Raw genomic sequence first — 13,706 nt, forward strand, 5'->3', positions numbered from 1 at the left:
CTGGGGGATCAGAGCCAGCCCTCCATCCCCCAGATCCATGCTAGATGGGAGCATGGAGATGTTTTGAATGACAAAACAATTTTTTCCTGATTTTTTTCAAAATTAGACCATGTGATTTTTCATTGGGAAGAAACAGGTTTCTAAATTTAAATGTAGATTTAAATGGAAAGTTTGAACAAGAAGGAGAAGAAAAAGGTAATGAGAATATCAGCAAGAGGTGACTTTGCTGCAAGCATGAAATCCTGGGCTCTGACTGTTCCCCTTTACTCAGCTCTTTTCCTCTGTCTTTCCTTCAGGCTGAAGGTGAAAAGTTTCTGTTTCCTGGTGATCTTTCTGGTGCTCTCCCCTGGCTCGGAGCTCTTCATGGCAAATGAGAATCACTGGAGAAAGGTTAATGGGAGCCAGTGCCCACGGGGAGCATGGCTGGGGGATCTGGGGGGGCTCACTGGGGCTCATCCTGTGCTGACCAAACTTTGCTCTGAGCAGCTTTACAGATGGACACATGGAAATCAGACTGGTTGCAAACCTGAAGGTCAGAGGGTGGCTGGGGCAGGACACCAGGGGCACCCCGAGGTTCAGCCCCAGGAGCTCCCACATCACCTCAGCCAGTGTTAGGCCCAGTTCCCCCAGCAGGTAAGTCCCAAAGGACACGTCGCTGGTTTCCTGGGATTGACAATTCCTCAGGGGCTGGTAACAGCACTGCTAGATGTTTCAGCCTTCAGGTTTGGATTTCTACAGCAGACAAATGCTTTTTACAGTTCTTTTTTTCTTCTAAACAAAGGTTTTATGGACAAATTCAGGCCAGCTCTAGTTGTGCTATTCCATGCAATGTGCATATTTGTCTGCTTTGTACTCCGAGACTGTCAGAGCTTCTTTTAGGGATGAAAACCTTCAGCTTCATTTAAAACCAGAAGATGGCATTCTTGAGAAAAGGTTTGCAAAGAGAGAAAACACATTTTATTAGACACGAGGCAAATTTTCCCCTAATCCTTACCAGATCAATTTCTTTAGCAAGTGACTTTCCCACCTTTTGATCTTCCATAAATAATTGTTGCTGGGTGCATGAGGGTGACATGTTCTCCCTGCCCAGTGTACAACCCCAGACATGAGCAAGGTCCTTCACAGCACCCTTCAGAAAGTGCTGCCAGCTCTGGTAAGTCACATCCTCCTCCCATCCTTGTTTCCCAGAGATCATCTCCTCCTCCCTCTCCTCCACCTCCTCTGCCTCCCCCTTCTCAGTGCACCGTAGCAGATTTCAGAGTTCTGCCACACAAAGGAGCTTTCAGACCGGTGAAAAGCAGCATTTCCAGCCATTCCTGGCTTTATGCAGCAAATGCACTGGTGCTGCTGGAAGCCTCCTTGTCCCAGGCTGGTGGGTAGGGATGTGAGGTTCAGACAGAGCTGCCCTTGGGGATGAGCACCTGATTCCCAAAGGCTTGTCAAAGGGCACACCTGCAACACCCTAACATGTCATAAAGTCATCCCATTTTAGCCAGATACCTGTGGGGTCTGGCCCTGCTCTTTGCTCAGTTTAAGGCAGATATAATCCAGAATAACCCAGTTCAGCCAGGGCCAGAGAAAACTGAGGCAAGCCCTGGTTTGTGTTACCAACAGCAGAGGCTCCTGATGTTTGTGGGTGGGATCTGCACTGGTCTGGCAGCCTCAAAGCTCTGCTCCCACCAGTGTATCCTGAAAATGAAAATGTTGTTTCAAGGAATAATGTTTCAAGGAATAACAAATGATAAATTAGCCTCCTAAACTGTTTTCCCACAGGCACAAATGCTCAGAAGTGATCCCTGCTCCCAATGTACAATGCGCACTCGTGGGAGTGTTTTGGCCACCAGTAACTCTCCCTGGTGTGGCACCTGTGGGGTGGGAACCTGGCACATTCCTCCTGTCCCCAGGACTGTCAGGGGTTCTGCCAGGACAGTCACTTGCCAGCCCTTCCATTGCAATGGACCTGGAGGGGGGAAGTGTTGGGCAGTGCCCCCAGTCAGGCTCTGTCTGCCCAGTCCTTCAGAGGCAGGAGGGCTCTCCCTGCATGCACAGAGCCACTCAAAGGATGCAGACAGCTTCTCTGAAGCCTCTTGGAACATTGTTCCTGTCCTCAGAATCAAACCCCCTTGCTATCACAGTTCTTTGCCTTTCTGAAATCTCCAAAAATCAACACATCTCCCTTAACCATGCCTAAACCCAGCTGAAATGGCAGTAAAATTCCCTGCTTTGCAGCATCTATTTATTTACTTAACTCATGTGGGAAGCATGCCAAAAGCAGAGACCAAACAAAAATACACAAACCCAAGAATTCCTATCCTGTCGATTTTCCCTCTGAGTATTCCCAAAATCCTTTGGTAGGCAGGGAAATGCTGGAGGTGCTGGCAGTGCCCACCACGGCTGAGGTGCCTCTGGCAGTGTCTCCTACTCATTTCAGGGGTGCTGTGTGCAGGGATCCTGTCTGACCTACAACATCAGTGGGGACAAGGTAGGGACACTGCTGTGGTGGCTTTGCCATACTCTGGGCCACCCCTGGACTTTGTGCCATTAGTCCATCACACACAAACACAGAATCAGCTGTTAAATCCCACCCAGGTGCTTTTTTTCTGTTAAATGCACAGAACATACTGGTGCTGGACATGCCTGTTGCTGAGACCTGAGGAATGGGGATTCTGTGGCTGCAGTCCCCAGTTCCCACTGTGGCCAGGATTCAGTGGGAACGGGGGAGAGGGAGCAGCAGGGTGCTGGGCTTCTTATGGTGTCTCTTCCTGTCTTTGGCTTGCAAGAATTTGGCTCCACAAACTGAAATAAAAAGACCTCATGACCCCATAGTGAGACTGCCCTGCCAAGCACTGTCAGATCCAGCTGGGCATGGCTGGGCAGATGCTGTGTGTCCTGAAAGAGCTGATCCCTAAATAAATCACATTTGCATTGTCAGGATGCAGTATCCACACCTCCCACAAGACAGAGGCTCAAGAAAGTGACCCCCTGCTCCCAGGGTGCACATGCTGCGAGGGGTGGGGAGTGTGCCCAGGGATTAGGACCCCAGAAGGAGTTAGGTTTGGGCTGGTGTTGGTATTTATCAGCTGCTTCACTGATATTGATCCTGAGCATGTAACTCACTGACTCCCGGATAATTTCTTGTCATTAGTAAGTCAATAAACAGCTTTGATCCTGACTTCATCGAGCTGACATGATTTGAACATCTTTTCCTGGTGGCAGGAAACTGGCACTGAATCAAGGACATCTTTGGAAAGACTGCTGTGTTTTTAGGAAATTACTCCCAGGAAAATCTGCTGGGGAGGCAGGCTTTGAGAACCCTGGCTGTTCTCCACGGAGATTTGTTCTGCATCATGTGTAAGGAATCATTCTCCCTGGGAGTTCTCAACAGTGAGGAAGGAACTGTTAAACCAGCTCCCCATGAAAACTGGGGTTTGTGATGCCTCTCTTCATGTCACTGCAAGCATGGGTCAGATTTCCCTTATTGTTCTTATCTAACAAACAAATTAAATGGTTTGAGTCTCAATCCTTTGAGCAGAGCAAAAAAAAAAAAAGAATCCAAATATCTGTCCACAGCTTTCCCAGAGAATTCAAGGCTGTGAATCTCAGGAAGCACCTAGTTAATTTTTCATGAAGCAGCTCTGCTGCCAAGCCGCTCTATCATGTCACTGGTACTGGTGAGCTGGGGTGGGTGTGCAGCCTTGTCCAGCTCTGCTCCCTGGAGCCCTACACAGACCCAGAAGCCCTGACCCCTCAGCAGCAGGGATGTACCAGTCTCTCAGTGGTCCCTGAGGGATGGCAGGGCAAACCTTGGTTTCCTCAGGCAGACAGGCCATGTCTGAATGATGCCATCAATGGGACAGCAGAGCAGATCCACCTCATTTTCCTACCATAGCTGGGACATTTCCCTGCTCTGACTGGAGCCTGCTAATGCCAAGGTCTCAGACTCTTCTTGGGAATATGTGCCCCTTACTGTTTGTCTGACAGCTTCATTTCAGGTGATCCAAGCACAGAGAACTGACGCAAACACGTCTGTTCACACCAGTCCTATTCTTCTCCTGTTGACCAAATCCGTTCTGGTTTACTCCATGTTTCCATCCACACTCAGCAATTTGGCTTTGTGCACTTGGGGCTTTGAGAGTCACTTTAGCGAGACCTGGACATCACCACGTCATTCTCTTTATGGGAATCTGCTTTGGTTTTTCCAAAATATCCGATGGTCAGAGACCTCTGCATTCAGCAGCTGCTGGGGAGAGGCCAAGCTGCTGTCATGCCTGAAAGGTCACTGCGCAGGAGCTATTCCCAGAGCTGCCACCCTGCCCCTTCCCTGTGCACTGACCAGTATCGAGGCTGTCTTCATGGCAATTCAGGTTTTGGACAGTGGCTGCTGGAGTATGAAGCCATTCAGGATGGATGATAACTTAATACCATCTTGTTAACACCCTCGTCCATCTTATCAAAGGTCATGATCTCACCATGACAGCTGGGCTTTGTGCTCCAGAGGTCCTGGCTGATCAGGTTGCAAGGAAAGTGACAACTCCTTCAGTGCTTGACATCTTTGCCACCCCTTCCTTGGCCTTTAACTAAGATATTTTTTCAAAGCTGGAAATAATGTGTGTCCAAAGCTGGCTAATCTGCTGGAAATATTTATTTCCAAGTTTACAGAAAGTATTAAGACTGTGCAAGCAATTTTTCTGGATTATTTTTCAGCAGAGCTGGGGAGCAGCCATTGCCATCCACGCCTGTTGTCAGTGAGGACATCAGGGAGTGAAGAGTTCACCCCAGCCCTCCCAGCTGGTGCATTCTCCCCTCAGCACAGCTTTTGCTGTGCTTGTTGGGATGTGCTCCATGCATGGGGACCACATTTGGTCTGGGGCCCATGGAGGAAGGTTTCTTTTCCCTGCCCCAAAAAGCTGCTGCAGTGTCTCTGTGTCTCCTGGGCAGCAACAAGGGCAAGGCCCTGACAAGAAGGTGTCATCCCCCAATGGGATCAACAATCCTTCCAGAACTTCAAAAAGACACCAAACCAACAAGCTCTGTCCTGGGAGCTGCCAGGTCAATGGCATCAGTCTCTCCACAGTGTCTTCCTGTTAAAGCACATCCCACCTCCAGCTCTCTGGAGCACTCCAAGCAGAGGTGCTGGACTTGGAAGCAATTCCATGCTGGTTAGATAAGGACAGCATTTCCCAGTCAGGTGGTGTCTCTCCCAAGAGTCTGTCAGCTCAGGGTATCTGTTAGGCCGTGACATCTGATCAGGCTGTAGGCAAGTTGGATGGGAATGCTGGGCATGTCCTGGTGGCCTGGATAGGGAACACCTGGCTCTATTTCTATCTTCACAGTCTGTCTGTACACAGGAAAAAGTCCTTCATTTATCATAGCATGTGGCACATCCCCACACAAGGGCTTACTGCTCAGCACTGCAGCCCTGAGAACTGCAGAAGTATGAGCAACCAGGGGTGGCCAGTGTTTTGACATTTTTTAGTCAGAACATCAATTTTATTTAGAAAAAAGTAAGAAAGAAAGGCATTTTATCAGGGCATGACATCTCAGCCACATCCACATCTTGACAGGCTGAAAGGATGATGTACCAAACCAGGCACCCAGAGCTGGCTGAGTCTGCGCCTACAGGTCGTTGCTCAATGATTTACCTAACTCCTAATATCTCCAAGGAAATATTTGCAGTGGAAGTCACCAGAAACAAGACCTTGTTTGTTTTGCTCCCCACCAATTATTTTGGATGTCCCAAATGACATCACCTGCCTTTTTCCTGCTGTGAAGCTCTATATATGAAGATCCTGGATCCCGGTGATCTTCAGAAGACAGGGACATTGGCTGGAGAGAGAGCTTGGTCAGGTAAGAGCAAACTTACTCCTCAAAAAGTGTGCTCCTTGCTTCTGCTACTGAAAACCCTCAGTGTTCCTTTGAGAGTGTTGGTCTTTTAACAAAAATTGTTATTCTTGCCTGCTGCCTGCCTGAATTATGTTCTGAGAAGTAAATGGTGCCTTTCAGTGCAAGTTTCTCCAGAAGAGACGTGCGTGTTCATTGGATTTGCAGTCCTTGCAGAAGAAAGGGTATTTCAGGGTTTTTAATAAACAATTATCACTTAAATTATCTTTGGTATAACTCGATTATCTGCCACAGATTTCCAGCTAAGGTGTATTAGACCTCTCACACTTGTTTTGATCCCTTTTTGATGAGTTATTTACATTTAAATAGATTTGGAGCAATGAAGTTCATTCTGGTTCTTTAAAAAAGAAAACGAAGCTACTTCTTTTTCTAGCTAGGTCCCACAGAAATATTTCAATGACACTGAAATGTTAAAGTTTACTTTCTCTTTCTTACAATTCCATGCAGAGGGAAACATCAGATTCTGATGTTTGTGAAGAAATCGTGACATTCACCCTGGAGGTTCTCTCCTTGCTAGATATATTGGTGCATTCGTAGATGATGTTGCTTTTCTTCTAAAGACAACCCTGTTGTCAGAAATGTCTTGTTTTCCCATTCTGTGGCATGCAGGATTTGTTTCTTGGAGAAATCCCCATCCAGAATGGACACACCCCAGATCATGCAGCTCAGTCATGCCATTGCTCACCAGCACCGGGGGGTCACAGCAGGAACATCCCAACAACCCTTTGCTTTCCCCTTGGCTGCTCTGGCCATTGGTTTTTGGGGTAACTGGTGCTGACATTCTGGTTCTGGCTGCAGGAAAGTGCCACCAGGAGGGTTACTGTCCATCATCACCAGTGTGATGAGGAGGCAGGAGAGGTGCCAGCAGCCTTGTCCCTGATTTTGACTTCCCTTACAGGCATTCCTTCTTTCTCCTTCCTCCCTCCTTTCTCCTCCCTTCTCTTTCCTCCCTCCATGGGCTGGTGATTGCTCTCCCAGCACTGCACTCATGGCAGTCCCTTCCCACAGTTATCAGGACCAAAGATGTCGGTGTTGTGGACTGTTGTCCTCCTCAACAGCCTGCTGATCCCTTCACAAGGACTTGGAATCCCATTCCTGATTGCCAGAGCTGAAACAAATGGTAAGTCTGCATAAACACAATCCTGTAAACAGGACTTATCCCTCTTTTGAGGCCAGTTCTTCTCTCTTTGTCTCTTGGCCATGCTCAGAAAATCAGAAGATAGTTCAGATATGCCCAGAAGTAGTGGCAATGCTGGTAATTTGCATTTATAAAGCACTTTGGAGATGGCACTTCAGACACTTCACGGTGGCTGGTGCCACCACCTCATTTGTATTTGTATGAGGGACAGGGGAGGGGAAGGAAGAGCCAGGCTGGCACACCTTGTGTGCTGAGTCCATGTAGCTCACAGCGACCTCTCATCCTGTTCTTCAGGTTTCAGAGATTCACCAGCCAAAGGTGTTCCCCAGAGAGCTCCACATGGTCTCCTTGGTGGCAATCTTCTCGGCGGTCTCCTTGGCAAAGGTGGTCCTGTTGGCAGTCTCCTTGGCAAAGATGGACCTGTTGGCAGTCTCCTTGGCAAAGATGGACCTGTTGGCAGTCTCCTTGGCAAAGATGGTCCTGTAGGCAGTCTTCTTGGCAAAGACGGACCTGTTGGCAGTCTTCTTGGCAAAGATGGTCCTGTAGGCAGTCTTCTTGGCAAAGATGGTCCTGTAGGCAGTCTTCTTGGCAAAGATGGTCCTGTAGGCAGTCTTCTTGGCAAAGATGGACCTGTTGGCAGTCTCCTTGGCAAAGATGGACCTGTTGGCAGTCTCCTTGGCAAAGATGGACCTGTTAGTGGTCTCCTTGGTGGAGATGGTCTCCTTGGTGGCCTCCTTGGAGGAGATGGACCTGTTGGTGGTCTCCTTGGTGGAGATGGTCTCCTTGGTGGCCTCCTTGGAGGAGATGGTGCTGTTGGAGGTCTCCTTGGTGGTCTCCTCGGTGGCAATGGTCTCCTTGGTGGAGAAGGTCTCCTAGGTGGCCTTCTTGGCAAAGACAGTGTAGTTGGTGGTCTCCTTGACCAAGATGGCGTCCTTGGCGGTCTCCTTGGCAAAGGTGGTGTCGTTGACGGTCTCCTTGGCAAAGATGGCCTTGTTGATACTCTCCTTGACACCGTCCTTGAGCTTCTCATTGGCAAAAATGGTCTCCTTGGCAAAAACGGTCTCGTTGGCAGCCTTCTTGGTAGAAATGGTGAAGAACTCATAGGGTGAGTGAGAGTGGGAGAGCCTGAGCGGCCCGGTGTGTCTGAGCCATGCTGGGGAAAGGAGGTCCTGTTCTGGAGCCTCCACACACAGGGCCCCTCCCTCCGCTCCTGGGGTGGGCTCATAAGTGGGGCTTCATCTGCTGGGAGTTTCTGCCTGTGCCTTCCATGTGCCACAAGCTGCTCCTGGCTGGTGGGGGTGCCTGATGGCCCAGGGGGAAGAGGACCCCAGGAGCATGGCTGCAGCACTGGGCGCTGAGGGGACAGGACTGTGCCAATGTGCTGTTCACTGCCTTTTCCTTGTTTCAACCCTCCAGACTGAGAATTGTGAACAACACCCTCCCCAAAATCAGTCTGCGTTCCCTGCCGGGCTTCGGGCACCAGGTGGACTTCAACACACAGCTGCTGGTAGAGAGCAGGTATGGCATGTCCATCAGGGGCATGGCTTGGGGCAGGGGGTCACCATCTCTTTGGAAAGAAGATGGTCAGCAAGTGTCCTGAGCTGCCTGCTGTGCTTCCCCTGGGCAGTGTGCCAGGCCAGCCACTCTGCGAGCGGGTGGAGGTAGACGCAAGCATGCTGGTCCAGGACACGTGGACGGCTCACCAGAACGCTCTGAACTGCAAGACTGTTGACATAAACACCTATGTGAGGTATGAATCTCTGTGAGCAGGTGGCCCATGGCCAGCCCGTGGTTCTTGTGGCACTGGGACACCTTGGTGCTGTTGGTCATTGATGGCAGCATGTTCCTCCCTGGTGCCCTGAAGGTGATCCAGCTGTTCATCTCAGAGGGAAACAGTAGTTTTTTACTTTTACTAAAATTTGGGCTAAAAAAAGAACATTTCTGAGTGTGGGGAACCTAACACTGGGCAGGATTCAAAGGGCTCAGGAATGGTAATATTTCAGCACTGAGTATGGATAATGCAAACGAGGCCTCGTGTTTCTCTTGTGTGAAGTCCTCTTACTTTCCAGTATTAATCTCTGTCACTTGCTATTTCCTATTTTCCTGTTACCAGACCCAGAGTGCCAGTTCTGGATGAGCCTTTGAAACGCCTCCTTAGTGGTGTCCTGCAGGATCTGGTGAGTCTGCAGAGCCACCGTTGTGTGACCCCCCCAGCACAGTGCTGGGTGGGCAGGCAGCACAGGCAGGGCAGGCAGCAGGCCAGGCTGCCCCATGGATGTGGATATTTGCACAGCTGTGAGCTCAGCGGGGCGGTCAGCCTGTCCTGCTGAAAGGCACCAGCACCATCACCTGTGCCAGGCCAGGTGCTGGTTTAGCAGCCACTAACCCAGGTGAGACCCACGCTGGCTCAGAGGGGCCGCTCACTCATGCAATGCTGAGTCCTGTGTGATGGGATGTGCCCCCCAGCACTGCCTGCAGCAGCTCTGCCCACATGTGCAGCCCAGCAGAGCCCTCTGCCACTGGCTGTGTTGGTGCCACGTCACCCACTGGTGCAGCGGGTTCCAGGACCCTCTCACTCTGCTTCCCCAGGGCTGCAACATCATCAACGCCAAGCTCAAGGTGTTGAGCTCCCTGCTTGGCTCCAGGAACCGTAAGTGTTGACACCTCCTGTTCCCCTCCTCTCTGTGACATCTTGCCCTCAGCATTGCTTGGCTTTTTACATTAGGTAAATACAAATATTTTAGCTGTTTTCTAAAACCACAACTCCCAGCTCAAACCCAACATTCAGTTTCCCTGCCCCAGCAGCAGCAGCAGCCAGCTCTTCTTGCAGAAACACACCTCAGGAATGGTTGCTTTTAGAAATATTTTTGCTGCAAAATATTGCTTTCTAGCGTCTTTTCTAGCTGGGAATGCTGTGAGCTGCAGCTGGTTCCAGTAACTCTTGGGACCATGGGATTTGGGAGAATCCCCTGCCACTGCAGCTGCAGAGCTTTCCTCCCTGTGTTCACAGAGGTGCTGCCACTCGGTGCTCTGGGGGACCTGCCCTCCTTCTCCATCCTCAGTGGTGATGCCATCCAGATGGACCTGAATGTAAGTGCCTCTGTGTTCCCTGGTTCTGACCAGACCAAAACCTCTGACTTTGGGGGATCCATTGGAACATGGTGGCTGTTGTCAGAGGCTACTTGGATTTCAGCTGCCTTCAGGCACGTGTTCCCTGGAAAGTTCTGATGAGTCTGCTCCAGCCACACCCCTGCTATTGCCACTGCTGGGTCTCTGCTTTATTTTTTGCCTGTTAATTTTTGATGATGGCATGAGCAAGAGTGGCTTGATGCTACTTAATTAAGCATAATTGTAGCACTCTCATAATTTTTAATCAGAAATGTTTGATTTCATTCAGGAGCAGCAGTCACTGCTCCCGGCCACGTTCTGTTTATAAGTGGTTTGTCAAAGTTTGGTAATTGACAGGGACCAGAATCATGCATAAAATATCAGCAATGTGTCTTTCCAATCAGGATATGTGTCTGTGTTTCAGTGGGGAGGGTGTAGCAGATGCAGCCCTTGCCTGTGCCAGAGCAGCCTGGAGCAGCCCTGTCATCATTTAAGTGTTGACAAACCTCGTGTGAGCCTCTCCACGAGGCCACAGGCAGGCAGGGTGCCCAGTGCCATCCTCTGAGCCCCACCAACGTCCCCCCTGCTCTGTCCCCTGTAGCTCCTCTCTGAGAATTCCAGGGCTGGTGTGATGCCCCCCGTGCAGGGACCGCCACTCACTGCCAGCCTGCAGCTGGCCACCGGCCGCCCGCCCCGGCTCAGCCTCTCCCAGGACACCCTCAGCGCCCTGCTGGAGCAGGTCCAGGAGCAGGGAGCCCTCAACCTCAGCATCACCAGCTTGATGGGTAGCAGTTCCCCTCTGCAAGGCCAGGTCAGTGTCCTGCTTGCCCTTGGGTGACCCAAGGGCACCCACTGTTGCCTGTTTGTGTTTGTGGGCTTTGCACAGCCCCTCCCGGGCAGCGATGTCACCGGTGCTGTTCCCACAGGTTACCGACAGCAGCTCGCTGACCATGTCTGCCCTTTTCCCGCTCATCCCCCAGGTCAGTCACCTTCTCCATGTGCATTGATTCCAACCCCACCACCCACCCCACCCTTCCCTGACCTCCTCTGCTCCTGCAGCTCAGCCGGGTGCTCCCTGGCTCTCTGCCACTGGAGCTGCGTGTCCGAGTAAGCAACGAGCCGGTGGTGACTGTGAGGGATGGAAGAGCCACCGTCACCCTCAAGGCCACTATCGACTTCATCAGTCCTGCCCTGCAGAGCCCCCAGGGGCTCCTGTTCTCCCTCGATGTGGTGAGTGAGCTCCCAGGGGATGAGATGCCTGTAACAGGGCAATGGCTGAGGCTGGCTGACTGCTGGCATCCCCTTGGCTTGTCCTAGCCTTGGCCCTGCAGCATTTGTACTTTTGTGTTTACTGCATCATCAAAACGGTGATGCCCAGTCCTTTAAACAAGCTCATAACCAAGCATAAAGCGTAAGTGAAATGTTTCAGGAATAACACAAAATAAAGACAGGAAGGTGAACCCTGGGGAGAGAGATACATGGTGCCATCTGTCACAAAAATGTGGCTTCTCGGCACAGACAAGTGTTTTTTCTCAGAATGGGTAATTTACAAATACGCTTTTCAGTCTTGGGAGCTGTGCAGGGGAATAACCTCATTTCTTTCATTGTTCCATTTCCAGGACATCGTTCTGAACATCACTCCATCAGTCTCTGATGGCAAACTGCAAACCTCCCTGGCTCTTGACAGGTAAAGCCCAGCTCTGTGGGTAGAGGGGCTCTGCCTGAGGACAAATGGGGCTGGTGGGGGACATGATAAAGTTGATGTAGACATGGTAAAGACATCAAGGGCTCCTGGAGCCTTTCTGCCTCCTTCCTGCCCCAACCTCAGACCGGCTGCAGGGTTAACGTGATGAGAGTGTTGTAAAATGTTGTTCTTGTTTTAAAATCCTGTATCTTTATGAGGGTGAGAAAACTTCCAGAGCAAGAAAGGGCCTGGAGGAGGCTGCACACCCCAACTCTTCCTTGTTTTTATCTTTTGTAGCATCAACCTGACACGTTTCCCCCCGAGTCTCGACGCTCCCGCTGTAAGTGCATGCACTGGGTCGAGGTGCTGCAGTGAGTGATGCAGTGGCCAGAGGCTCTGTGTAAAAAACCAAAAGCTAATTCTTCAGTTTTCACCCTTCTACTTGTCTTGGCAGAAAACAATTGCCCTCTGCCCTGCAGATCCCCCATGCCCTACCACAGTGACACCTGGGAGTGTCTCTCCTCGCTTGCTGGCAGCACAAGGGGGGTGCTGGGAATGGGGGAGGAATAATTAAAAAGAAATTACCCAAAGAGCATATCCACCCTCAGTCCTGGGAGTGTTTCACTGAAGGAAGCTTCCTAGTTCTTGTATTTCATAGCAAACTGAGTAGAACTCAAGTGATAACCCTGGCACGGCCCAAAAACCATTGCTCTCTTCTGCTACTGACACATCCTCTTCCCTGCAGGCCTCCTCGCTCACAGAATGGCTCAAGAAGGTCCTCACAGCTATATATGTACCTTCTCTTAAAGGTATGGGGGGTCAAGGGTCCCCTCTCATCTCAGATTCTGCTGGATTTAGGGCTCTCCCCCTCCCCTTGCTGCCTTCATTTCGGGTTTCATCCCTGTGATGAGATTCTTACACCTCTTTTTGCAGATGCCTTCCAAGTCTCAGTCCCACTGCCCAACGTCCTCAACACCAGCCTCAGGAATGCTGAAGTTGACATCACTGATGTAAGGATTGAGTTTTCCCACTGTGCTGTGTCCTGGGGAGCGGGAATGTGCCCAGCCAGGGCTGGGACATGCAGATCCCACAGCCCTGCACCACCCTGGCCAAGCTCATTTCCCATGGGCTGCTCCCAGTTTCCCTCTGATGGTGTAGACCCACAGGAAAACCTCGCCTGGGATACAGAAAAAGGCTGGTGAAAGTCTGAACGAGAAAACTGAGTAGATTTTGTTCTGCTTCTTCCAGGTGGACGAGTTTTCCGGCCAGAGCACTCTACCGAGATCCTGCTCGGGAGGAGCCTCGATGCTGTTCCCTTTCTGAGGCAGCACATGCACCCCAAACCCTGCTCTGCTCCACTTCCTCCCTCTTCCTTTCTCCCCAGCTCTGCCCTGTGCTCTGGCTGTGGCTTGAGCAGGACAAGCAGCAGCCTCTGGACAGCACCAGGGTGGGAAACCTGCTCGGCTGGTGGATGTTTGGGGGTTCCTGTGGCCACTTTTAACATCCAGAGCCAGGAAGCAGAGCTCTTGGGCACAAAGGTTGCCCCCATATTGCTCTTTCAATAAAATCTCTCACTGTCACAGTATTTTCCTCTCTGGATATTTATTTATATGTGTTTCTGGCTCCCCACACCTGTTTGCCTGCTCCATGCCCCTGTGCCACCTGGGGCACGGATGGGTGGGCAGGCTGTGCCTTCAGAGGACAAACTGGTACCTGAAGAGAGCATTTCTGAAGCTCAGCCTGTGGCACCAGGCGTGAAACAGCCTCTCCCAGGGGCACTGGGTTTGGTGCACGTGGGTGCCCTGCTGCAGCCCATCTCTTGTGCCTGACTGGTGGGGGGCAGAGGGGATGCAGTGCTGGCACAGACCTTGCTGG

General features: G+C 50.9%; 1 protein-coding gene across 1 annotated transcript; it reads left to right on the plus strand.

The window, feature by feature from the left end:
- Positions 1-5,807: 5,807 nt before the first annotated feature.
- Positions 5,808-13,416, plus strand: LOC111942773 (BPI fold-containing family B member 3-like). Its single transcript, XM_086852764.1, has 16 exons — positions 5,808-5,847; positions 6,910-7,021; positions 7,334-8,144; positions 8,456-8,557; positions 8,667-8,789; positions 9,153-9,216; positions 9,629-9,689; positions 10,050-10,129; positions 10,749-10,958; positions 11,074-11,127; positions 11,207-11,377; positions 11,767-11,834; positions 12,129-12,171; positions 12,577-12,640; positions 12,765-12,841; positions 13,080-13,416. Exons 2-16 carry the CDS (start codon positions 6,925-6,927, stop codon positions 13,152-13,154), a joined length of 2,100 nt encoding a protein of 699 aa, XP_086708890.1. The 5' UTR covers positions 5,808-5,847; positions 6,910-6,924; the 3' UTR covers positions 13,155-13,416.
- The last annotated feature ends 290 nt before the right edge of the window (positions 13,417-13,706 follow it).

Source organism: Cyanistes caeruleus, chromosome 16, assembly GCF_971803275.1.
Source record: "Cyanistes caeruleus chromosome 16, bCyaCae1.hap1.1, whole genome shotgun sequence".
NCBI classification, from domain to species: Eukaryota; Metazoa; Chordata; class Aves; order Passeriformes; family Paridae; genus Cyanistes; species Cyanistes caeruleus.